At 50.4% G+C, this 27,020-nt stretch overlaps 1 protein-coding gene across 3 annotated transcripts in view; it reads right to left on the bottom strand.

Moving 5' to 3' along the window:
• Positions 1 to 27,020, bottom strand: part of OSBP2 (oxysterol binding protein 2) — a 130,308-nt gene that overhangs the window by 72,044 nt on the left and 31,244 nt on the right. For all 3 annotated transcript variants that reach the window (XM_076352626.1, XM_076352627.1, XM_076352628.1), the window contains one exon: positions 26,373 to 26,581. In XM_076352626.1, coding sequence (XP_076208741.1) covers positions 26,373 to 26,581 — 209 coding nt within the window. The remainder of the gene's footprint in view (positions 1 to 26,372; positions 26,582 to 27,020) is intronic.

The raw sequence follows: 27,020 nt of genomic DNA, 5'->3' as shown, positions 1-27,020 counted from the left end.
AAAGGAGCATTTAAGTAGCAGGCTCACGCCACACAAAGTGCATTTCTACCCACGCCACACTGGCCCCGATGCCATGAGCTGGAAGGAACGGGCACGCAGGTACCTTCACTGGTGACAGGGCTGCAGGGAAGACCGAAGCATCGCACACCAATAATCGACACCTCAAATCCTCTCTCCGCATTCCCTTCTGCTGTATTTAGTTTTCCATCGTTGTATTCAGTCGTTGGCAGTAAGCGAGCACCAGCCTGGCAGCGCGCAGCTCAGCAGACTTCTCCGTGGAGCGAATCCCCTCAGCCCCATCTCGTCCCGACATACCATGGTTTGTTTTTTTGTTGTTTCTTTTTTTTTTTACAGTCAATCAGTTCACAAGCAGAGTTGGGGAATCCAGAGCTGAAACTCCCCCCCACAAACAAAACGCCATTTGGGGAAAGACACGCTCACCGCTCCGTCTGACCTCCCAGCCCCGCCGTGTGTGCGCACCGTGCAGAAAAAGACGGCAAGATTGCAGCCGATTATTAATGGGGGTATTTTCTTTCCCAATTGAGAAGAATTTCAACCTCTGGATATCACCAGGAAAACAACAAGTGCAGGGCCAGAGCAGTTTAAGACCCATCCTCACCACCCCCAGGCTGCAAATCTCAAACCAGGGATGCCCAGAAGCAAAACTGCGTGACTTGTCCGAGGTCACGCAGAAAGGCTGTCTCCAGAGAAAAAAGATCCCTGAAGGCTTTTCATTAGCTTTGCCCAACGATTGGCTTTTTCTTTACATTTTGCTCCTGCCTTCATTTATCTTATTCTACTCAAAAAGCGCTACTGAAGTGAGAGAAAAACACCCACGGGTTCCACCTTGTTTACGCCGAATCCCACGGTGGGTTTGCATGCTATGAAAAATCTTAGATTAATGAAGAATATGCAATTCACCCTCGAGATGGAAATAAACGGAATAATCAAAATAACCTTCTTCTAGTGCAAATAGACAGCTGAAAGAGCGAACACACTGATCTTTCATTAATGCACTGATGGTTCTGCTCACGGATGGCTCGACCAAGGCTGATCTTCAGCACGTCAGTCACTGCAGGTCACAGCCTCCCTTGCTAGATACCATAAACTGTTAAAAAAAAAAAAACCAACCACGCATTTTATACATGACTTGTCTGTATTTCTGTTTGTTTAGCTGGATTCCGCTCTTCGCATTGCTCCCGTCAAGGGATGCAGGAACAACTCACACAGAAAGAGAGCTCAGAGGGAATTCAACGTGCAAGGAACAGCTACCAAAAAAATCCACAGAAGTGACAAAAAAAGGACGCCAAATTTGAGCTGTTACGTTGCCATTTGTCCTTCGTAATGTGAAAACCTAACAAAAATTTGTCTTGTTGAAGTATTTTGGCTTGATACAATATGCTCCAAAATCTACAGGATTTTGGATCGCGTGCTGCTACGCTGCCCCACGTACATCAGTACCCCCACAAGATTAGCTACTAGCTTTTAGGAATATGTCAGAACATTTTTTTTCTCCCACGGTAATTTTAAATTTGACATCAAAAAGCAAGCCACTTGGGGAACGCAGCAGTCATCCCCACCTTTCACTACAGCATCAAACTACCACCCACTCGCCAAGAAACAAACAAAACAAAACAATCATCATTTGTATTCAAACCATAGTTTCGCTTTTAAACAAACTGTCCCACACACAATAATGCAACCAAGAAAATCCAGGTTTAATATAACTCTGAATGTTTGATTAAACATTTATTGTTCTTTGCTCTTAAATCTCAGTTATCAGGAAAACACACCTTGCTATTAGCCAGATAAACACAGAATAAAACCCTTGTAATCAACGTTTTTTTTTTTTTCCCCCCAGAAATCTGGCCCCTCAACAATACAGACCTACACATGTCCCGTAGTTTTTTAACGGCATAGCGACGCAATGTCTCTTTTTACCTCATTTGCAATTATTTACCAAAGCAGTGCATCGTCAAGCCTCAGGAACACTAAAATTAAGTATCAAACAATGCTTGGAAAAAAATCAAGACCAAGGGACGAGGCCGAGCAGGAGGGTTTCTGCAGCCGGCAGCTCCGCAGTTGTTCCAACCGGCTCTCAGAAGCCAGAGCAGCCACGCGGCCAAAAACAACCTAAAAAGTGTTTTTTTAACACTTTTAACCTTACAGTTGCCTGAGCCCACCCTGGAAACCGCTGCCGCCTCCGGCAGGTTTCGCTGCCTGGAACAAACACCAGATTCCTGTGGAATCCCTCGGGAGCCGACATGTCTTGATGCCTGTGGGGCCGGGTTGGTGACCCCTCCGCACAGCTCCGACCCCCCCGGCCATCCCTGCCGCCCCCTCGGCACCTCGGGGTCACCTGGCCCCACAGCAATGGTGGGACCCCGGGGCCTCACGGCGGGGTCTGAAATGATGCACGCAGCATATCAGCCCTGCGACCCTTCTGTTTTGGGGCCTGTGACGGTGTGCTCCCTGGCCCAACCTGACCTTTATCTCCTGTAACCCTGCTTAAGTGAATTCTGAAGAATTCCGAAGAAATCCGAAGTGGGTTCGGGAGCCAGATAACAACACAATAGCCCTTGGTTATTGTGAGAAATACGCCCACCTAACCACAGTTATCAGTATGTAAATATGACTATGAGTCAATCCTCTTACCCCTATAGATCGTGAGCAGCCCAAGAGCCCGTCGAGCTCTCCTGAACGGCAGCGGGCTGCGCGGCAGGTTCTCCCCTTGAGTAGGGACGCCTCTCGAGGTTACTCCTCGAGGCTGAGAGATTCCTTGCCGCAACAGATCCTCAGTAAGTGACTAATAGCATGCTAAACTTTGAAATCTTAGCTAAGTGATAGAAAGGATTGATTGCACATATATAATCCTTTGGACATAAACCATTGGCCAAGTCTGGGAGTAGGACTGGATCCAGCCGCACCTAAACTCCTCTCTGAGAAGTTTAGAAAGCAAGGGGGTCCCTTCTGAACCTCATGACTCAACGGGAGGGTCTTCCTGACAGTTTTGTCTGACCCTGTCCTCTATGCAGTAAATAATCAAGTGTACCTTGCCATCGAATCTTGTTAAATCACTGTCGCATTTACCATTGAACTTTGTTAATTCACACTTTAACGCACTGTTTTCTATCAATAAAGTACCGTTGCTTCTCTCTTACGAGTGAAGTGCAGTCTCACTCCATCCACGACAGGGCCGCTTCAGGTAAAATTCTGTTTTTTCCCCCCAAAGATTTCCACTGAACTGATTCCTTACTCTGCTGCTTGTGTGAGTGGAAAACTAAATGAATATACCCACGTCAAGAATGGCACTGAGCTCACCAAGGCCTCTGCTCCCCCTGCACCTGGCTCTGCATCACTACGATCAATCCCCCGCTGCATTTGTCTCCACTGTCTGCAAAGCAACAACCTTCCAGCTCCCTAAACTGGAAACCTCCGAGGAGCAGGACAGGCACGTGCTCAGCCGGGACTGCAGCGTCCCCGGGGACCACACGAGCTGCGGAGAACCCGGGGCAACCCCCAGCCGACCGCAGTGTTAAAGATGATCGCTTTCAACCTTCGGCAACCTGACTTCATTATTTAATGACCCCACATACATCTTCAATAGCTACGTACGTTTGTATGCATTGCATCGCTGCAGGTGTGCAAAGTACGGGGGGGAAACGATGCCGAAGGGAAGGTGTGAACCTGGAAAAGCAAAGGCAAAGTCAAAACGCCTGAAGCTCTGGAAAGTGGGTCCCCAGCGCCTCGGTTTTACACACCCTCCTGCCCCACTCTAAGCTGCTTCACCAAGCAACGGTACAACCGAGGACAAAAAAAAACTGTCTCACAGCTCCCATACAGTCCATTGCACTTCAAAATTACAACACGGAGATGCTTTCTGGAGACCCGCCACGGCGGTCGGGAGCAGCCCAAGCATGACAGGGCAGTCCCGCACCGTGACGAGGTCCCGCCGTGCCAAGATCCCACTGCCACGCTGTGCCGAGGTCCCACCATGTCAAGACCCCACTGCCACGCCGTGCCAAGGTCCCACCGGCATGCCGTGCCATGCTGCCCGCTCAGGCACGGCAGTGTCTTTGCTCTTGGACCACTCTCCTGTCCCACAGCCCGTCCCTTCGCTCAGCGTGACTCGTTAGCAGGGATCAGACGTTATCAAGCTTTAGTAACACCCAGAGCTTCTCATTTTCCCCATTTTTCAGACTGGTTCAGCCCCCATTGCCCACACCAGCAGCTAACACAACGTATCCAACCATTCGGGCATTTTAGGATCTAGAAAGCCTGAAGGGGTATAACGAGGCTTAGGCAGGAGCTCAAAGCTATGGTCCACTGCCACAGCTCCTGTTTTCCAGTATTATTCACAAAGAAAAAGAAAATACATTATATATGTATGTTAAAAACAGCGCTGGAACATTTGCAATGGCTTGCATGCCATTAGGAAGTGGGAAAAAAACACATTAAATGAACTGATCTAAATAATCCCTCTCTGACGTGCTCTGAACAGGGTAACTTCTCATTCCCACATCCTAAAAGACGTGCAAACAGCAGCCCAGGGCGGACAACGTGGTAGCCTCCGGTCCACACTAGGTAAGACAGTCCACACACAGATTTTGCACGGCGCTGGCCGTGACCTTCTCAGCCAAAGTCCTTCATGCAAACACTGCCATTCGCCTCGTGCAGAAAGATTTGGTCTTGATTATTCCCCCTCCATTCAGAGATTTAGAAAGGAATAGAGGGAATAAGGCATACTGAGATAAGCATCTTTATACTGACACAAATCAGGCACAGGGGAAGCTGAAGCATATAAATAAATGCACTGGATAAAAATAACACGATGAACATCAGCACCAACTTTGGTTGGTGGCCAAGACTGGCTGGAAAACCCTCCCAGCCACCCAAATTGCCATCTCAGGTCTCCTGTGAGCACTTCTGATCGATAACCTCATGGCTGATGCTATTATTCCACTACATTTCCAATCCCAGACCTTTGAGGGGACCTGAATTTGTAGCAGTGGAAAAAAAAGACCTTTTTCAAAATGAAAGGTTAATAGGAAGGACTTTCTCAACATATGGTGACACAAAAAGGTACACATCTATTTTTTCCTCTTGCAGTTTGATTCATTTATTTTAATCACTTCCTTGACGTAGTTATTCTGCAGATTTCTCAACTGCCTGTCAAAAACCATCAGTAGGTCCTTTCTGGCTCTGCTGCCAGGTCTGACCATGCCATCTACTCAAGTGGAGACTTCAGTTCTCCACTTTCTCTGCCCTCATGTCCATCAGAAACAGCTGCTGTACCACAACAGGAATTTTATTACTCAGCTCTAGAAAACAGAGCTGACCTTACCTGTGACTCCAACAAAATACAAACTATTGGCTAAACTCAATTTTAGCTGTTGATATTTAACTGCTAACTGGCACTAACTAGAAATAGTGACCAATTTGCAGCCAGTGGTTTGGACAGGTCTGTCCAAGGTGATATTTGTCATCACCGGTGGCTCTGTACAGTCTGCACAGAGCCCAGCCAGACCCACTGAAAATGGACAAAGGGTGGGGTCTACCAGCCCTGCTTCAGGCATTGAAAAGTGAGATGTTTAAGCATGAACCACACATGGTCCCTTTACAGCTCGCAAAGCCAAGGACCTCCACAGGGAGTCTCCTTCCATCACCTCTGGCAATGCCTATTTCTCTCTAGCGACTATAAGGTACGAGCCAAGATGCTGGCCCAGATCAGGGGGCACCCGAAGCCTCGCTCGGCGGTGAGATGAAAGTTTTACAGGGTAGCTGAGCCCGCTTCTGAGTTGCCATCACCGCGACACAAGCGTCATCACAGGAGAACTGCACTAGTACAGGCACAATAAGGAGCACACAGAGCAGACAGGACTGGGAGTCACCAAACTATGGAAATTAAATGCCCCAATGCCACTTTTATCCAGCCCATTCCCAGCAAGGACTTTGCTGCAAGGGGCCTGAACAGAAAATGGGGTGCTGCTGCCTGAGAGAGCAGGTACGAGTGCCCCGGGCAGCTCCCACTGTCGCACCGCACTGTCACGCCTGGCTGTGCCAGGATGGCAGGCACGAAGGCTCCCAGGTCGGGGAGAGGCTGCTTAGTCCAGCACCGCCACAAAAATGAAGCAGGACAACATCCTCCATGGAAGCTACAAGCCTCCTGGCATAAACAACGCTTCTTACAACCCCCAGCGCAACAGCACGTAGTCTTGCCTGTAAGCCCTCCACGTGGATTGGGACCCTGGAGCCCTTCCCCATCTTCCCGCAAATTCCCCGAGGCACTGGTGAGGAAATGCCTGCAGACAGTCCCAAGAGACCGCCAGGCTCAACCATGTCCTGCTGGACCATCCGGATGCGCTGGGCCGCCTCGCTCTCGTGGAAGAAGTCGGGAAGTCAGTTCATCCAGGAGCGCATCCATCCTGCGGCCGGGTGCTGGAGAGCAGAGGCAGAAGGCAGGGGGGCAACTTGACTTTTTTTTTCCCCCCCCTTCCTTTTTTGAAGCAAGACATTAATCCTCCAGCATCTTTTGTTTGTGCTGCTTACTAACAAGATGCTAAGGAGTGAAACGGAGCAGGAAAATGCTTCTCTGGGTCAAGGCTCCCCAGGTTCACGCAGCACAGGCAGGGAAGGAAGAAGCCACTTGCTGAGCTGACTTAAAATGAGAGAGCTACAAAAGGGAGGAGGAGAAGAGAGGTGGCTTAGCTGGGAACCGGCTCAGGCAGACACAGCACCACTGAAAACAAAACCCCCTGGTTCTGCAGGGTCACAAGGGTTACAAGCAATACCATCCAGCTTCAGAGCCAGCCACAGGTAGATAAACAGAGATAAAATATCCAGCTGCTCTCCACGGAGTCTACCATTCCCTGCAGTCTGCATGAATTAGATTTAGGCAGGAGACCTCTTCCAATCCTCCCCATGTAGCATCCAGATAACTGGGTGCCCTGCGTCAAACATGCCCCGGGACCGGCAGGATTGCCTGCTCCATCTCACCCTCCGTGAGAATAAGCTGTACTCCTTCGGGGGTGAAAATCCTGCTAGTATCTGCCAGAAATAAAGTACAACCTGCACCATTTCTGGGAATAAGAAACTACTGCCCGATGGCTGTGGATACTGACTGGCAGACAGCCTGGCTGCAGGTTAACAGCTCCGAACCTCAGCAGCAGCACGACCAGTTGTGTCTGAGGGAATAGCCAACCTCCAGCTCTCTTCGCAAAGGAGGACGATAAACCTACTTCCACGGCTTGGAAACCTCCTCCTGCTGCACCGAGGAGCCTATTTAGGAAGTCTAACGGCTGATCTACCTCCTCCATCCTCTCCAAAGTCAGCATCAGCATCTTACACCATCAGGTTCTTCTCTTCTCCGCCTCGCTGCTGCTGCTGCTTGCGCCTCTGCTTGCGTCAAAGGGCTCTTTGCGCAGCCTTTCCATCCTCGCTCCCGTCAGAAGCCGGGTGATTACCGGTGCCCGGTGTGCCAAGTCACCGCTGTGCTCCAGTGCTGCTAAATATAACACCTGCCGCTTCCCTTGATAAGGCTCTGTCAGCAATTTAAGCTCCTATCAGTACATTCAGGGGAGAATCATAAATTGAATTTTTATCATCCTGTCATGCTTTCATTCCTCCTTGTTTTCCCTTAACAACTTGTCCAGCTTTAGCTGTAAATGAATATTTAAGTTTCTAGTGAATGGGTTACTGCCAGAGGGAGAGCTTCTCCCTGAAGAGATTAGTTTAAAATTGGCAAGACTCCTTAAAGCTGAATTTTTAGTTGAAGCTACAAACGTAATAACTGAGGTCAAAACCCACCAGTTATTCATCTCCATGAACAGCATCCCCACCAATATAATGTTATTACAGTACCATGAGAAGTCATCTTACACCGAAAAAGGCAGGCTTCAGTGCTGCATTCATCTTTGGAGAAGTCTCCCTGCACCCCATGCTCGTTTTGTGCCTCTGCACTTGTCCCAGAGCGCGCAGGGCTCGCCTCCAGCACAGCCTCCCAGGGAAAGCTTAGGCTGGGGCTGGGTCGAGTGCTCAAATCGCTTCACACTCATCCCAGGACAGGGGTCCTACAGGAGAGCCTGGTGAGCCACTGGAAGGGTGGTCCTGGGGACCCCTGGGTGGGTCAGGCAGAGCTCCCTTTCCCAGAAAGGGGAACAAGGACCCGCAGGGACTTCAGGTGTTGTGGGTTGCCACCTCCTTTCACTACAACTTCCCCTTCGGTGAGGAAAACACTCATAAATCACCAGATCCGTCGCCTTGCCTACATGTAGGAGGTCAGGCATAGGCTTTGCTTCACACCCAAAGGACGTTTTCCCTTTTCTTCAAAGACTAGCAGCGTAGAAGATGTGGATCCAGTGCAACACTGCTGCGGCTGCGCTGCTCCAGCGGGGATCGGGCTGTCCCTGTTTGGGACTGCAAGGGCTCCACAGGCAACCAGAAGTCACAGAAACCGGCGGCTCAGCATCCCCGCTGGGTCCTGGGCATGGCCAAGGGACCCCCACTGCACCGCTCACCTCCCTCCACCCCTTCTCCATCTAGTCTGTCCACACCCTTGCTCTGTGTGATTATAAAACTGCTCGAGAAAAACTCAAATCAACATAGACATGGCAGAAAAGCCAGGGAGGGGTCCAGACAACAGGCTTCAGGAACACGCATCCCACCCATTCCCAATGTGCTCCTGAAAATCCTAGGTACGTTGGGAGCATCTACTTCCACTGCTACAAGAAGGCATCTGCTGCATCATCAAACCTTTATGATCATGACTGCAGAGTGCTTTTTGTAAGTGCTATTAGTGCTGCTGTCCTCTTTAAACCCCATCGATCTCCTTCCTTAAGACCCCTTGTAGTTTAATTTTGTATTTCTTTCTTGCTCCGTTCTAAACTGTAGTTGAACGGTCTTACAATATTCGCAACAGCTGTATTTCAGCGACAGGGGAAATACCTCGTGTCTCGCTTCTGTGGCAGTCTGTAAAGTGCTGGCTGAAGGCCTTGGGAGTTTCTCCACTGCCCATCCCAAAATACCAACATTTAACTAAGGAAGTTATAGAGGAAGCAAATCCTTGTAAGAAGCTAGCAGTGATGGTGATGTTTAGCAGAGGAACCATCAGCATGACGAAGAAAAACCCCTGCAGAGCACAGAGCCTCATGCCGCGGGTTGACGTACGGGACCGCAGTGCCAACTGCACTTGGCAAAAACGCAGGGAAAGGAGAGTTACGGACTGCAGCCATAAAGAGAAGAGACTTACAATCAATTAGAGCTATGCAAATGAAGCTCCTGGGATTTTTAATCGCAGAATAAAACATTTCCTGGGATTGGATGACCTCCAGAGGTACCACCCAACCTCAGCTCCCGTGTGGCTCCATGCCTCTTCCCTCCCCACAGGACTGAAGCCACCTGCGAAGGGCTCAACGTCCCGCAAAGCTCCCAGGCAACTTACCCAGCCTCATGGCCGCCCCATCGCCTGCTCCATCCTCAGGCTCTGCTGCCACACAGACACGGAGAGACGGCTCGCTGCTCTGCCTCCACCTTCCTGCACCATATGCAGGCGCTCCTCGGGCTGCAGAGCCCCCGGCACTTCTGAGCTGTCCCACCTGCAGGGTCACTCCACGACCACCTCGGCTAAAGCCCCAATTCCTGCCGCCCCCAACTCCCTTCCTGACCAGGGGGGATCCCGGGCCCTTCCTGAGGGGTGGAGGACGCAGTGCGCTCAGCCCAGCGGGGCTGAGACCCCCAGCAGACACCCCTCCGCTGCCTCCCGGCAGGAGCAGCGCTCCATGCACCCCACCTCTCGCCAGTGGAGCCGAGGGAGGAGGCTACAAGTTACTATGAAAGAGAGATTTTCTTGAAATAAGATAAAAAGCTGAGCAGAATAAAAGTGGCATTAAATTCTCTTGAAGTTGTTCTTCACTTCCTAGCATGACAATCTTAACTTAAAGACTCCTAAACTCAACAAGAATTATAAATTTTCCCAGGCTGGATCCAAGGAAATGCCCCAAAGGAGTGTCTGCCTGCGTCAAAGCCGATTTCAACACCAGGAGGAGATGAGGCGCTGCAAGAGCACAAAGCACCGCAAGATGCCAGCACAGGCCGGTCGGATGAGCTGTTTCCACCCCAGCATCTCGGTGCGGTGGATGTTCTGGGGTCCCCAGGGGGCTCCGCGTGCTGCAAGCGGCCTGAAGCACGCCTGGGCCTGGGGAAAGAAGTGAAATGCTGAAGAAAGGAGTAGCAGCTCCTCCCCACCAGCCCCACCAGCAGAGCTGACTCTCCTGCCCCACTGGAGAGCGTTTGAGCAGGGTCTGGCTGCTAAACCCCTCTCTCGTAAGTCATCCGTGAAAGGCCAGTCGCAAAGTCAAGTATAGGCAAGCAAATATCTTCAGCACCTGCAACACCAAGCTCTCTGCAGGGACGTCTCTTCTGCAAGAGCTGGGGAGCCTCACGGCAAATCCTGCCGAGCGCCACGGGGAGTCAGGGCTTCATGGAAGGAGCGTGCCAGGAGAGGGCAACCTGCTCCTGCTGCATCGCCTCGGATCAGAGCACGGAGCAAACCACCAACGACCCGCCACCGGTGAACCGCAGCATCCCTGAGCTACGGCAGCCGAGAGCAACATGATGCTTGGAAATAAAGTGCCACCCTGGGTAGGTGGTTTAAGAAAACCAGGCGCAAGTAAATGTCGTTTCCGTGGAGCTTCTCGTTCCCTTGGGGCCGAGCTCAGGGGTGACGAACCATTTGGCAGCACTGGATGAAATGCTCTGCAGGGTCCTAAATGACAGTAGTGCACTCAGATATCCCCTTTACCTTGTCCCAAGGGACATCAGACATCCCACAGGGATGGGAAGCCACACACGGCTCTCCAGGTACACCGATGCCGTCAGTCCCACCGAGCCGTGAGTCCCACCAATTCACCGACCTCTGAATAACAAACGAAACCACCGCATCCAGCCTGAAAAAATACAAATTAATTTAGCCGCAGGAAGAACCACAGAGGGACTCACCACGCCCTGCGAGGGTGGCACGGGCCATTCGTACCCCACCTCAAGCTCAAATCCAATTCTCCATTCTGTGGATGGGGAGCAGAAGCTGATTTGCTTCAGTAGACACAAACCACACGCCAGAAGGGTTTCCTTCCAGCCGTTCACTCCTTAGTGTAAAACAGCACTGCCACCTACACCGCTGCCCCGGCCCAGCCACCAAAGAGATACCTTCAGACTTTTTGAAGGGATCAGCTTTCATCTAGTGACTCATTTCTAACTAGTAAGAATTGTTATTATTTTCAGAGTTCAAAATTGATTTTCCTCCAACAGCCTTTTTCCATGCCAGTTAAAAAAAAAAAAAAAAAGCACTTGGGAATTTTAAATGCCTGAAAATAACACCGAAATACACTGAACTGATTACGTGAGCTGGAAACGCTCCCCCTTGGTGCTCCCAACCATATGAAAATCCCTGTTACATTATTAAAAACTGTATTAAAAACCACTTACAGGTGAAACCCGCTTGGCTTAAAAATTTAAGCCACAAGCATCCATTTTCACCACTTAACGAGAGTTCAAGGTGCGAGAGCCGGGGTGTGCGAGGACCCAGCTGCAGGGTTTTGCCCTCCTTCCCCACGGAGGCTCTCCAGCACCCACAGCTCCGCATATCAGCATCCCCACGAGGAAACCACGCCATCTGACCGCACCGGGAAGCCCCCAGTGATGCGACTGTGCAGAGCAGAAAAGCCTCCACGTCTCAAGGTGTGAGATTTTAGCATCTCCAGATGTGCTGGTGGAGCCCCGCTCTGCCGCTGAGCCCAGCTCGGGGCTGCCCAGTGCCCTTGATGCAAGCAGTACACGCGGCGCAAGGCAGCATCACCCGGCAGGAGGAGGCAAAGCCACACCAGCTGCCTGTTTTCTCCCCCCAGAGCAGTTCTGCCTCCTCTGCCACCATTCCCCAGTGTGACCCAGCCATTGAATGCCAGCAGCAGCTCTGGGAAATCCCAGCAGAGGCCTTATCGGGTGGCAACAAGGGTCAGAAGTGAGGATCTGACCAGATGTCCTCCCTCGAGAGTCGGCTTGCTCTTTATCGGACGAGTGCCATGAACGGCCAGGGCTCAGGGGTCCCTGTGCAGCCCAGCAGCCTGTCGACAGGCTCCCCGCTGCCTTCAGCATGAATTATTGGCCATTTCCCTTGTTTCTCATTACAGACGCAGGCTCCCTCCCATCTGTGTCAACTCTAAACAAGAGCACAGCTTGTCTGTAGCATCCTCACGTTCACGATGCGCTGCACTCCGTGAACTGCTGGTCCCAACCTTACACGGCTCCAGGTTCACGAACGAGCTGCTGTAGGTCATGAACACCAACCGCGCAGACCTAGAGGTACAACAAATTAAAATCCAACCCGGGCACAACATTAAAATTAGCAGTCCACCACCGGTGGTCAGTAAGAAGGGACCATTCACGTTGACCTTCATCCCAACTCCAGCTCTAACAGTTACCAAAATGACAAATGAAGCTAATATTAGCAGGCGCAGCACAGAAGTAACGACACAGATCATTCTTCCCACTTCTACCACCCATGCAGGAACGGGGATTTTTAAGATCGCAGTGAATATAGGCTGCACGCCTGACAAGAGCCAAGGAGAAACTCACCCTCAGCGACAAGCCGGGACTTGCCGGCTGTTTGACTGCACCCACCCTCCAAAAGACAAGCCAAACGGCAGGATCAGCGCAAGGATGGCTTACCAAGGTCAGCAAAGACGTGAGCTTCTCCAATACAACCTGCATGGACGTAGAGCTGCTCAGGCACATCCAGGTATTTCAGTGATTGAATGACATGGTCGCGTGCTTGTTGAACGAAAGAGGAAAGTTAGGAGCTGAACAGCTGGTTAAGCCTGTAACAGAGCAACTCCCCAGAGCAGCAGCAGTTTGCAGTCACTAACTGGAAAGTGAGACTAGCTAAAGGAATAAACCAGATTGGACACTTAAGCTAAGTTGAGTGGGACGGAGCTGGGACCAGCTGCTCCCAGACCGTGCTTTCACCGCACCCAAACCATGGCTAAAGGGACCTGAAGAAGCCCCAGCAGAGGAAAGGGCACTGCTTGCCACAGCCACAGCCATGCCTGGCGGCACGTCCTGCTGCCCAGCTGAAGTCTTGGGGGTCAGCAAAGGTGCTGCCGGCCAGTGCAAGGCAGGGATACACCTACATCCAGCCAGGCTATTCCCAAGCAGCAATCGAAGCTCCACATCACCTGAAAGCATCTTTTAAGGCAGAAAGCATCCTGCCTGCATGGTCCCGGCCCCATCGCTGGAAGGGTGGAAGGCTGGTGGCAGCCAGGATTTGGCCAAGAGGAGCACTGCAGATCAGAAGAAATCCTGGGGGCTTTTTGCTCGCTCCCCAGGGTTTCCAAGTGCTGGGCCAAGCACTCAGGAATGGGATGTGTACCGGCCACTGCTGCATCCCTGCCCATCACCAGACTCTGCTCTGGACCTTACACCTTGTCTTTGCTTTTGCTTAAGGACAATTCTTCCCCCAAATGCAGCCAGGGTGATAAAGCTACAGGAAAGCCACCCACACTCCAGCTCCATAGCGAAGCAGTGACCCACACCACAAGCCAGGCAGAGGGCTCGAGCGTGGCCAGGTCGAAGCTTCCCTGTTTCCGATGGGAAAGGCAGCCGGCTTCTGCTGCAGCAGCCCAAGGCCATCCCACCTCCGCTGCAACCCACGCGGCACCGTGCACCAGAGCAGCAGCACCAAGCTCAACCTGGAAACCCAAATACTTGCAACGCCAGCCCCTCTGAAGTCCACCAGAGAAGGGATCCCAGCCACAGCATGAACAGCCACCGACGGAGCCCAAATTCACCCCCCACGTGATGGCTGCATGCAGCATGGTGCCACCCGCCCGTTGGTGTCAGCTGCCAGGGGCTGGCTCGCTTCGTACTGAGAGCAGCTTCGCTTGCAGATGATGGAAATTAGCCACCGAGGACACGTTTTATTAAAACAAACCCAGGACTACTTCAAAACAGCTCGCAGGCATGCAAAGGAGCCCAGATTGCCATCCCGTTCTCAGGACACATGGTCATGCCACCCTGGAGGGACAAAGGACACAAATGACAAGACAAGAATTTACCGTGAGTTTACACATCAGGAGAAGGCGGCGGGGAGGAGGCAGGGGAATCAAGAATTTACACAGGCAAATCCCTCCCCCTGTCCGTCCAGAGCAGCCCCATTCCCTGGTATGAGCAAAAAGATACCAAACCTGGGCTGGGGACAGAAGGGGGACAACAACAGCTCATTCCTGCACCCTTTGAGAGGAGGCAGCGAGGGGAAGGACAGGGCTGTATGGGAAGGCAGCAGCTCAAAGCACCCTTACCTCCACACGAAGCAGGACCTTCAGCTGCGTCCCCAGCCCTGAGGTGAGATCTCAGGGGGGATCTGGGCAGGGGCCGAGCCCTGCCGCCCGCAAGCCCCTGTGTCCTGCTTCACTCAGGGCATCAGAGCTGGCAGCCTCCTGGGGAAGCCCCGTGCTGCAGAAAGCTGCTACCGAAGGTAGGGGATTTGCTTCTCCAGATGGGAAGGGCTGGTGCTTCTGGACTGCAGCCAGGTGCAGGACGTGGGCTCGCGCCAGGGGTCACACCATGATCACCCAGCAAAAGGGAAGCAGGTTTAACTCATTTATTTCTCTTGCAAATGCATCTGCTAACGGAGGCAGGCATCAATCCAACAGTCTCTACCACAGCACAACAAGCAACAGCAGCCCTCTGCTTCCCACTACCAATACCAACCTGCTCCGAGGACCCTGGTGCACTGAGGTTTGCAAACCAGCCACTGCCAAGTCCTCATTCAAAAGGATAAAAAAAGAAAAAAACCCAACATAACGCAAACTGAAGCTACTGCCTCCGTTCTTCCGCAGTTACTGTTTAAAACCGGTCAACATCATACGGACCAAAGCCGGAGGGATCAGGCGATTAATCCCCCACACAATGGGGCACAGGATTCGACCCAAGCCACGGGCAGAGGCACGCTGCGCTTTCTGGGTTTCAGCATTTACGTGGCAGTGGTTTTTGAGCCGGAGAGCAGCCAGCACCGGCTCCCGGGGTGTGCTCTGGTCTCTGCCTGGCCGGCTCTTTACAGGGATTAACACTAGGGCAACGGCTCCTCATTTCTTTCACACGCTCGAAACGACACAGGGAAAGGGACTGGACACACAGATAAAGCAAAACTTTATCCACTGCAAGCAAAGGATGGGACCCTTCAAAGGGTGTTTCAAACCCTGGCAAAGTAACCAAGTGCCACTTGTCGTTCTCCAAGTGAAATAACTAAACATGAGTTAAGGTCAAGTATGTGCACAGCTTCCCAGGTTTTACTGATTTTTGCTTTGCAGTCTTGACAAGCGACCTTGATAAATTCTTTTGTCAAAAAAATGTGTGGAAGTGATGAAATCAAATGGAAGCCACAAAAAAAAAAACCACACCAAGCATTAGACAAAGGAAACATTTATTTACAAACAGCATTAAAACATGAAATGAGGGAAATAACACTTACTCAAGCCATGCACTCACTCACAGCGAATAGTGGCATTTGTCCAGAGTGCAGGGTCAGAGGTCAATAAATAACAAAATGAGGAAAAAACACAGATTTTTAAGAAACACAGAAGATGGGCACAGGAGGAAAATAAAACAGTAACAACAGAATACACAGCACTTTTAAAAACAAGAACAAATTTGTAGTAAATACAAATACCGCAAAATAGAAAGCATTCTGTCACCATTTTTCCTTGATACTTATCAACTCGAGGAGTAGCACAATCCTCACCGTAGATATTTATCCCTCTCCCATTTTTGCTGGTGAAGCATTTGCTCTTCAACTCGCCAAGGGGAGAACAGAGCTGGTCCCTATTGCTACGATGGGCTATTTTAGCCTCCTAATTTTGCCCAACCTCCAGCTCCTACAGCCACGATGTGGGACTGAGAAGGGACCAGGAAGGATTTTTCCTCCTTGTGTATTTGCACCAAACTCCTCCTACGTCAGCTCAGCCAAAAAAGAGCCCTTTCCTTCACCGCTCCCGTCCCAGGTCCCCCTCGCACAACCCTGCCAGCTCTGCAGAGGAAAGAAGGGGCCCGAACGGCTCATGCGGCTCCACACAGTACAGCTGCGCCAGCAGACTTCAGCAGATTTGAAAATACTTGCAAGCCACCAAGGCAGCGTCCCTCACCCCAACACCAGCTGCACGCAGAGGGGATTCTGCACAGAAGCCACGGTGGCATTAACAGATTTGTAGCCTAAAAAGGAATAACGTGGGTTATAACACAACAGCAATGCTTGTTCTATACTTAACAAAATTTAAAAAAAATCAAAGCTTTCCTTTAAGATCACCATGAAAACAACTTTTCACTCAAAAAATTCTGTAAATCACAGTGTCAGTGACATCTGGCAGACCCGAAGTTTGCTGTGTTCACATCCAGCATGTCAAGGTCTTCGTCACCAACTGGTATCCTCGTGCCACACATCCCGTCCCCCCTCCTCCGGCAGCAGCATCTTTCTGAGCACGAGCATGGGAGCAGAGGCTCCTGCCCACCGCTGCACCGCTCCTGCTGCAGCAGCTGTTAATGAAACCCTCGCCCCCTTCCCTCCTCTGCACAGTCACATTCAGTTATTGATTTTCAGGGGGTTTATTAATGCAGCCTCGCCTGTAACACCGAGTACACACAGGAGCCCAAAAAGCTCCAAAAAGCAGCTGCACTGAGGCCAGGCAGCAGGCTCTGTCACTGCCGCGGAGCACAGCTCACCGCACGCAGCCTGCTTAAGCTCCAACTTCTGCAGCTGTATTTTAGGAGCCCTAAAACGTGCTTTGTGAGTTCGTGCCACAAGTCTGCCAAGAGCGTAAAAGTGCAAGGCGACTGCTGGGAAAGCGAAGCAGCAGGCTTCCCCCTTCCTCCTGCTCCCCGAGGCAGCAGAACACGCCAATGGAGGCGGTGGGGACGTACCTGTGCTGCCGGGCAGGTGGAAGAGCATGTCCTGCAGAAGCGGTGGAGAGCACCATGAGCTGGGACATTGTTTTCCATCCTACTTCTGAACCACACTTGTACACCACGTGTTTGCAACGCTAACACGTTCTGCTTCCCCAGTACCGCCCCACACCTGATTGTGGGGTATTTTTTAAATTATAAGATCATCTTGGAGCATTTTGCCAGTCTTTCCCTTGCGTTTAGCTGCTGCTGCTGCTGTTGCACAATAAACTCTGTCGACACCACGCCAGCAATGAGCGGGCAGCCACACAGCACGTGCAGCAGCAGCAGCACAGCTCCTTCGCTTGCTCCAGAGGACGAGGCTGCAGCAGCAGAGATGGCCTACACGCTGCAGTCTCCACTGAGCTCCCTGCTGTAATGTTTAATTTGTGGTGTTATGTAAGTACCATTTTCTGTGTTCCTTCGCTATAAACGATTATTGTGGATTACATCTGCAATAGAATAATACATAACATAGCATTGCACGTGGTCAGCACCAAATCAAGGAGGTGAGCATATTTCTTGGGTAACTCTATCCCAACATGCAAGTGAAGTGGAAAACAGTAACCGGAGAATTAAAAACAGATTAGCAAAGAAGGGTGGTGGGGGTGGTCCTAGCTTGTGAAATACTGGAAAATCGTAAAGATTCCTCCTCATGTTTGCATTGCCAGGCAGCAGCCCGAGGAAGGGAGCAGTTGGAGGCTGTGCAGATCTCAGACTGTTCACGACCCATTTCAGCTGAATGTCCATCCATCAGGACCTCATCAGCTGCAGATATTCAGACAACCTGATCAAGTATTCGCCGCCCTGGGCCTCACATCTCAAGGCCTGCAAACTTATCCAGTTGAGAAAAATTCCCAGGCTGATCAGATGCCCTCTAAAAGCAACAAAAATGGGAAATCACTTTTTTTTTTTCCCCTTCCCAACACTTAAATTTCCTAGAACATGCCAGATGTGTGTTCAGACCACTTTAACCACCTGTACTTAAAAAGACGTCAATGCTTCATAACCCTCCATGTTTAGGGCAATTGCTGATAGTCCCATCACCTGCAAATCCCCAAGCTTTCAGCTGCAGCCGATGTGGAAGACCACGGCCATCTTCTGCACATCCAAGCCCCAAAGCTCTTCCCTTGCCTCGCAGAGCCCTTCCGTTCCTCACAAGATGCCCAGGAACCCTGTCCCATCACACTGCGTGACAGCTAGGGATGGATCTTGCCCCACACCTACAATGTGCCTGTGGCAAGGCAAAGGCTTGTGAAAGGAGGAAGGGAGCCACAGGAGACCATACCCACACCCTGCACCATGCCACCAGGATGCAGCTTTGCCAGCAAAGCCCGTGGGTGTGACGCCAGCCAGATTACGGAGGGGGCTGGAGAAGTAAGGATTGCTTGCACAGTCTCCTCCCCAAGGTCAGGTATTCAGTAGTGAAGGCAAAAGGTTAGGAGATCAAAAGCAGCAGCCCAGAGAGCACACAGGACAGGAGATGTCCACCAAACCCACCTGAGATGGCTCCGGTAGCCCACTGGCACCATTTCCAATGGCGGCCGGCAGAAAGCTTCGTGCTCTGATACAGTCCAAACGCATCCTGCATCCAAGCCTGGGCGTCAGGCCCCATCAGGCAGGCAAGGCTGAGAACTAGCATAATTATTCCTAACTGAGCCTAATATAACCTTATTGCACAGAGATGAATGCTCAGAAGTAAGATCAGTATTAAGCCTTGCGATTCTATTAGTGACATATCACAGCTAGCGCAGGGCTACCCCCAAGAAAGGGCTTGAAACAGCCAGCAGGATTATAGTCTTTTTCTGGATACCACTAGAAAGACACAAAGGACCAACAAAGACTTTTCAGAGCCTATAAAAAAAAAAAATATATATATATATATATATATGGAAAAACCCGAAGGCCAAGTACCACTGTGAAGCCCTCAAAGAAATCCCACTTGCTGTTTTTGAAAGGGGGCGACTGGCTGAAACTCTCCAAAGTTTGAAAAACTCCATTTTGACACAGCAATAAACCCCTGCAACGGCATCTAAGAGCAGGCATGGCTCCGGCTGTCCCTCCTCCATGCCGCCTCGACTTACAGGGGGGGTTTGCACACCCTGCACCCATCGTGCATCACAGCATCCCTTTGGCTGCAGTGGGAGAAGCTGAAGCGTTGACCGCAGCTTGCCGGTGGTGGCTAAGACGGAGCAACCCATCCCGATTGCAGCTTAACAGGGAAACAGAAGAGGCAGAGCATCCTGCCAACTGCAGAAGGGAACACAAGTGAGCAGCAGAAGGCACTGAAAGGAGACAGGAATCATTAGGAGTGGGAAATCCAAGCAAACGGCTCCATCTCGGCAGCGCTGTCAATTGTATTTTCCACGGCAGCAACTCCTGGCACAGTTAACGGCAGCCAGCTATCCTGGGAAAATCCAGACTCCAAGGATCAAAAAGACAATTAGAAGAGCAAGGTAACTGAGCGCTGGCAGCCAGTGCCTCTCCAGGCACGAGCCCTACAAACAGAGGGGAAAACAGTTCACGACGGGATGAATAAACATCACAAGGAGGACGGGAAAAGGGAGCGCTTTCGTAAAAAGAGCTGGAAATAGCAAGGACTATTACAGCAAGCCATGAGCTGGCGTTGAGGGCATACGGACAACAACGACGGGGATTGTCTGGTCCTGCCACAACTAGAGCAGAAGCACAAGCCAAGGCCACCTGGCCAGGAGCTTGCTGCGTGGAAAGGGAGGAAGAAACAACGGGATAATTCACAGAGCGGGGCAGGGAAGGTTGCAGATGCTTTGCAGTATCACATTCCCAAGTCAGAGTGTCTTTTGCAAACAAACCCCTTACTTGGAAAGAGGAAAAAAACAGCCAAAATACATCAAACAACAAAACTGACATTAGCACTACAGCAATTAAAGGGAAAGCTAAGGAATAACTAATTATGGATCCTTTTTAATACTACTACAAAGGCACTACGACTGGATCCAGCATGCTGAAGCAGAACTACTTGCTGGCAGCCTGCTTGTGTGAGCTGCAACCCTGACAGCTGCCTCTTGGCTGTCGCCGACCGAACCGCACACCTAACCTGTGGTGGGATCACCGGCCTCTACGGCAGCCTTATTTCTCTCCGGAGTTGTATTTTCCCTTTACGCTCTGCTGCAGCAGAAATTCATCCCAGGAGCCAGAGCAGAAGGCATCACCAGCACTAACCCTCCTCCTTCCCCCTTTGCACCGCTCAAAGCTCCCGCTCTCCTACAGTCTACAAACAAGCCCCTGTAAAGCTGCTTTTAACCACTCCCTGTTTGCTAAGAAGAAAACAACCGATTAAGGCAGTAAAAATAACCAGACAGCCCAAGCAGTCAGCCCCCGTTATCCCAAATCCCAGATCCACGCTGCACATGGCCACGCCGGGGTGTTGGTCTCAAAGTGAATCCTCCCCCGGGCGACACAACCCCGAGAGGCTGAAAACGCCGCATGAAGCCCAACAGGCACAACCCAGAGATTTCAGGGAGCATCGCTCCAGCGGCAGCCTCACCGGGATGGTCGCATGAGGTCAGCCCAAACACCCAGGCAGCTTCGTCTCTTCTCTAGCAAGCAAACTGTAACTAGTATTTAGGAAATAGAATAAAGGGACAGGGCACATGCAGTAGTTTTTCTGGGCATAGCCGCTTAGCTTTTAGTGCTGCGCTGCTTAAGGACCTCCTGGGTTGCATTTCATATACAGAAAGTTACAGCTCTCATCCACGAGTCATGAAATTGTGCCCAAATCTGTTCAGTCCCTCTGGATTTTCTGGCTTCCCGCAGCAAGTGCCACCATGTAGTTTTGTGTTGTACAAAATATTAATTATTCCTGCTTCATTTAAACCTGTGACCTAATAATTTCCTCCTTGTTCTTGTTATAAGCAATTATCCCCATCTTTTCCTGAAGCATTTACTGTCTTCCACACGGCACCTTCAGCTGTCATTCTTCCAGATGGAAAATCCAGTTTCCATCATCTACCTTCCCTTGGTGGAGAAGGTTTTATTTGTCTGGTTAATCTTGTGCCTGTTTGGTTTGTTGTTGGGTTTTGTTTTTTGGTTTCTTCTTTTAAGTTCTGCTGAAAACTTTGTGAGCTGGTGTGATGAGAGCCAGGGCCTCTCCAGGAAGCGAGCATCACAGCTGCGCACAGAGCAAACACACGTCTTCTCTTTTGCTCTTTTCTTGGCCATTTCCAGCTTTGTTGCTGCACTGACGTCTCTTGAGCCCCGACCTCGGCACGAGGCACCAGATGCCTTTGAGGGAGGTTGGCAGGGGAATTGGTCTTGGCACAGATGTGAGCACTGACCTATCCAGTTAACTCCTGTTTTTTTAGTACCATGAACACCAAAAACCTGCCTTCAGTCAGCCTGAAATCTTCACCGGTTCAGGCGACAACCCGAATCACAGCGTGGATTTCTTCCTCTCTCCTCCCAGGAACCCCCAAGCAGGGGGTTAAAAGAAGTCACCGACTCTCTCACCTCTCTAATCAATCACCAAGCAGCCCAAGTTCATTTTGGGGAGTTTTCCAACACAATACCTAGCGTTTAAAATACCAGCAACAGATTTCTACCTTCCCCTTGCAGGCTTTTCCAAACACCCCCTCATCACATAGCCAAGAAAATAATTCTCATATATTCACCATTCATGTAATTAATTCCTGTATCTCATGATACTGCCCTAAAAAGAAAGGGTATTTTTACTGCCATAAAAAAGGTATATTAACCACAGTCATCAAACACTTTTAAGTTTGCATCCTCCAAGCCACAACTGCAGAGAGAAGAGCGAGCATAAGGAGCAGATAAAAGCGTTCCTTTGCCGCCGCCGCTCTACAAAGCTGAAGTTGTCAAGAGGCCGATGCAAGAGCTGACAAAAATCCAAGGGGTGATGCGGGTACAATATGGTGAGCGGAGAAGGCTGGAATTATTCAAGAGCTTACAGTAATGCAAACAGAGGGTGATTACAGAAATCTGATTTTCAGGACAGATAAACAGCACAGGGCCACACTGAGCACACGCCTGCTCTTTCCATGGGGTGACGGAGCTGGGTACCATATGTGGGCAAATCAAGTTTACTATGACTTCACCAACACTTTATAAACCCAGCTAGAAATAGGAATACCAGATTTGGCTGAGCAGAGGCTAGAGGCGAGCCGTCCAACTGGGTCTGGGATCCTTCTGTCCTAATGTTACACTACACATTTATTTTAGAGGAATTAAGCACCACGTGGTAATTGAGGAGAGAGCTAAGACAGCAACTCAGCTCTACTCTCACTTTCTGCCGCTAATCCACCCAGTATCACTAGGCAGGTTTCTCACCAGTGAAGCAGGATGAGGACAGCAAGCTTTCTCAGGTGACATCTATCAGTACTTACTCACGCCCCAGCTCACAGCTTGTTACCAAAATAGTCCCAGCTATGCACCAGGTAGAGGGGAAACTAGAGCTCCTTCAGTTACACACAAGAGGGCACAGCAAAGTCTCCCATCTCACACTTGGTTTGGGTATAAGTTTTGCAATTTCTTAAAAATAGAAGTGGAAATCAGTCCTGTGAAAATGGCATCTCTCAGTGCGCAGCTCGAGCTAGCCAGTAGTCAGGTTGAAAATGCTTTTATATCTGTTTATTTCAAGAGAACTACTGGGGGAAAAGACTCTCTTCATCCACCCCAAAACAGTCTCCCAGTAGTCAAGGTATTTGCAGAGTTAACCCCATCTGCCAGTCCTACACCCCATCAAATCCCAAATGCCAGGAAAGCAGTGAGGGACCACTGATTTCTGCAGAAATACAAATGAATGGAGAACCCCAGCTTACACTCAAGCATGTTTTATTCTCAGTAGCAACCCAAGTGTGGCTCATCTTTAAAACATTTCCAAAAAGAGGTCAAGCATATATTTTTTTTTAAATTAATTAATTCCACATTAATTGTCCTTTTTTGGATGCAAGGAGAGAAGGACTCCAAAGGACCTCAGAGCACCAGGAAGCAAGGACACCCCCCCTTCCCTCTCCTGGGTGCTCCTCGCCTGCTGAAAACTGTACGGAGCCGAAAAGCTGTTCTGCATGCGAGACTGCCCCGGCGCTCATCAGCTGGAAACAACTCAGAAGCAGCTGACTTGAACCCAGCCATCTCCTCCCCAGATGTGCCACCTCCACCAGAGCCCCCACGTTCCTGAGCGCCAGTGGGGAATACCAAGGAGGGGCTCCTGCCGCATCCCCCTGCAGCAGGCAGGGCAGCAGGCAGCACCCGTGAATGGAGATCGCCGTAAGGATGCTCCTCGTGTCCTTCCCCAGAAGGGCAGGCAGCATTAGACACAAACCTGCTTCTCTGTCTTCCTCGCCTGCCCCCTGCAACGCTCGCCCAGTCTTCTGGCCGCCCAGAGCCATCGATGCTCCCTCCTTGTCGGCACAAATCCATATGGCTGCTTGCCACCCTTTCACCCACCAGCCAAGACAGCCCCAATGCATCAACCCGGGATCTGCAGAGCAGCCCTGGGGAACACATGGGTTTTGGGGATCACTCAGGATAAGAGGAATCAGCTCAGAAGACTCCCCACATGAGCTGACCTGAAGGACCTAGGGACTTTCAGCAAATCCAGAGCCTCAACCCTCCACTTGTAAACACCTACCCCAGGGCTCTGTGCAACGCCCGGCACTCATAGGGACACAACACTAGGAATTTTGTTTCGATTCAAGCAAAATAGTCAAATCTAATGCATATTCGTTCTTTACCTTAATTAAGAGATCTCTAATTGGGACAAAACACCATCAGCCAGATGAACATTAAAGTGTAAAGTAATTCACCGACATCCTCGGCTCTAACTCCACAGCACAAGGATTCAGTACCTGTTTACAGAGCGTCTTATCCCCTTGGTCCAGATCAGAAAAGCCTGGAAAAACAAGAGTTTGTTTTGATCTCCCATCAGCTCCCTGGCCTGGATCACAGCGTTGCCCTGCCAGTCTGCCAGTCCTACACCCCATCAGTAGGCCTACACCCCTTGAGTCAGCTGCAAGGCAGTGCAGGAACCAGCATCTGCACCCAAAATCAGCACTGCTGCCGCACTGCTCTTACCCTGAAAGTACGGCCTGAGCTCCCTGGAGTTAGGAAGTCAGCACGTCCAGAGCCTTAAGACAGGAAGTCTCTGCATTTGCTATTTTTACGTAAAGACACAAACCAAAATAACTGCATATGACTCTGGAGGCAGCATCGCTGACATCCTCCAGCAGCCTCGGGCTGGGCAGGAGCTCAGCAGCCGGCTGCCTGTGCCGCTCCATGCCTGCCCTCACATTTTCCATGGGCCGACGCTGGGAAAGGTGAAGGTAAAGGCACGCACCAACCTCTCCTGCACATGAGATCTTTCTTCAAACACCTACCCAGCTAAAGGACTCGCTTCCCGCTATGGCGTAAGTGATGTTCACAGGACCAACAGCTGTTGCACCCAGCTCATATGGGTACCTGTGTACCCATGGTACACAGGAAAACATGGTACACAGGAAAACATGGTACACAGGAAAACATGGTACACAGGAACAATTTACAGAAATGGTGTTCACCAGCCGTGACCTGGCACGATGTCATGCTCTGCCAGGCAAAACACTCATGCCTAGAAACTTCCATCTTCTCCTCAGTCGGCTGTATTCTCCGTTAGCATTTACATACACTCCAGAGCTGCAGTATTAAGGGACAGAGGGTTCACGATGCTTTATGTAATTAATTCCGTAAACGCCTGTGCCCCGGAACACAGCGTACTTAAACAATTATGGGAAACAGGTAAGTGGCTCACGCACTAATCAACTTCTGTCTGACCTTGTGGGACGGCTAATTATACAAAAGTCAGACCACATTAGTCCGGAACTGGGGGCTTATTCTCCTGCAAGTCAAACCGTTGGCGCTCTGGCATTCTGCTGCTCTCTACAAAACATTACACATTAAGCACAGGCTCTGCCTGCGCAACGCCCCTGGCAGCCAGCATCCCAAACGACCGTCCCACTGGTACACAGACGAAAACATTAATGCACTGCCTTCCAAAAATGTGGTTACACTAATTTTATGTTGACTGTGCGTTTTCATAAGCCAGCAGCATTAAAAAGCGGTCTCCATCCACACAGCCTCGACCGCCGCTCAGACAGAGAGCTGCGCCCCACAGTCATGCCACGGCGCGTTGTGGTTTTGGTGTGCACGCAGCAGCGTTTCCCCTGGGGAAGCAGAGGTTTTTCTTGATGCACTGACCCAACCACAACCTTCCTCAGCGGTGATGTGAAAGCTAAGGTTCACTAACACTTTACCCACGGATGCATATTCACTGCAGTCGATAGCACAGAGCAGCATCTGCAGGTGTCCCAAAGCCCAAACCTGGACCAGGACAGCCAGATGCTACATAAGCACTGAACCAAAGCACTTTTCCTGGTCACACCCTCACACCCCCCCTTTCTAAAATATATTCGGGGCATTTTCTGAAGCTACATTTTCATTTTAAGCAGAGCGTTACAAAATCAGGTGTTCGCTACATTTTTTCTCTTGCATAAGGCCTGATTTCCAGCATTCAAGATAAGATCTTTAGAGAGGTTTTCTTTTAGGACAGAGGATAGCCAGCTTTTTAATACATTCGTGAGGTTTGTTTTCTGCCACTTGAAACCGTGCTTGTTTGTGGAAGAAAACCAAATGTTAATCCCAGAAGAGTTATGAACATTGAAATATTTCTAAAATATTCTGTTTGTTAAGCACCTAACCAATCCATTACACAACGAAGCAGTAAAAATTACACTCTGGGGAGGAGGTACGTAACAGGCACGGGGCTCTGACAGCTTTACATAATGCAGCTGTCCCAAACACACACTAATAAATACCACACCACAGCACAGCGTGTGTAAGGGGGAGAAGGGGAAATATGCATGGCAAGAGACAGCTCAACTAAATGTCAGTCATCTACCAAACTATCCTAAGCTACGGGTGAACAGAAAGACACGGCTCTGGCACTGCATGGTGAATTGGTGATCCCTGGAGTGCCACTCACCACTGCACTTAGTGTCTCTTACAGCCTTCCCTGTCCACACAGACCAACCCGAAGTTTCTAGGTGAAAGGCACATACGTCCTGCCTTCCAGAAGAAGCATCGTTAGTTCGTTTTTACCAGCTCTCTACAATTTACAGTCATTACCAGAGGCTTTAAAGACCTGCTCAATGCTGCACAACCAGATGAGATGACGTTTGGTGCACACAGTATTGTTTAAAACCCTTTGTGTCTCTGTGAAACCATCAGCTATTTTTAATTGCACATGAAATAGTATCTCCCAGGGTTTCTGCACAATTTAGCAAGCACAGAAGAGCTGGTTTCCAAGGAGGTTTTAAAAAGGATCCAGTTGCACGTTCGCACACTAAGACGCACTCTACCTGACTGGTTGTTCCTCATGCGGATGGCTTTCGCTTTGGCCAGCTCCAAGGCTGTGACCCAGCGCTGCCTCTCCACTTCCGAGTTTGCCTTTAAGTGGTACGTCCTTCCCCCGTTGGAAAGCACGATGTTACAAGAGTCCTCCGTATCGATATGAGCCGTGGACAGGTTGATGGTCCCGCGACACGTGTGGGCCATTTCTGCCTGCGTCCTGCACAGGAACAGAGGGAAAAGGAAGTGTCAGTCCCCCTGCACCCAGCCTGTCCCCAAATCGCCACCAACGCACCCTCCCGCACAGCAGAGACCCATGGAAACATCCCAAGCAGGCAGTAAGCACATCAAAGCCACCAAAGCTGGACAAGCTCCTCAAACAGAAAAACCAGGATGGGCTGCAGCAATTAGACAGAGCTTGTGCCCTTGTACGAACATCACCCCCATCATTTAGGCTGCTGGTTTCACATCCTGCTGTGCCGATTGCTTCTGGTTGCCCTAAAAGTAAAATTACCAACTGCACACCACTGGCCTTTCTCATCTCATCTGCATTGCTGCTTTTCTCCCTTCTCCCTGCTATCCCACCTCCAGCATCTAGTATTTTGTGGCTCTCTATACCCTCTCCCTTCAATCATTGTCTTTTGTCTAGGTGTGCTAAA

The sequence above is a fragment of the Aptenodytes patagonicus genome, chromosome 15 (genome assembly GCF_965638725.1).
Source record: "Aptenodytes patagonicus chromosome 15, bAptPat1.pri.cur, whole genome shotgun sequence".
NCBI lineage: Eukaryota > Metazoa > Chordata > Aves > Sphenisciformes > Spheniscidae > Aptenodytes > Aptenodytes patagonicus.
Note: the sequence above shows the minus strand (reverse complement) of the source record. Positions and strands in the feature narration are given on the sequence as shown.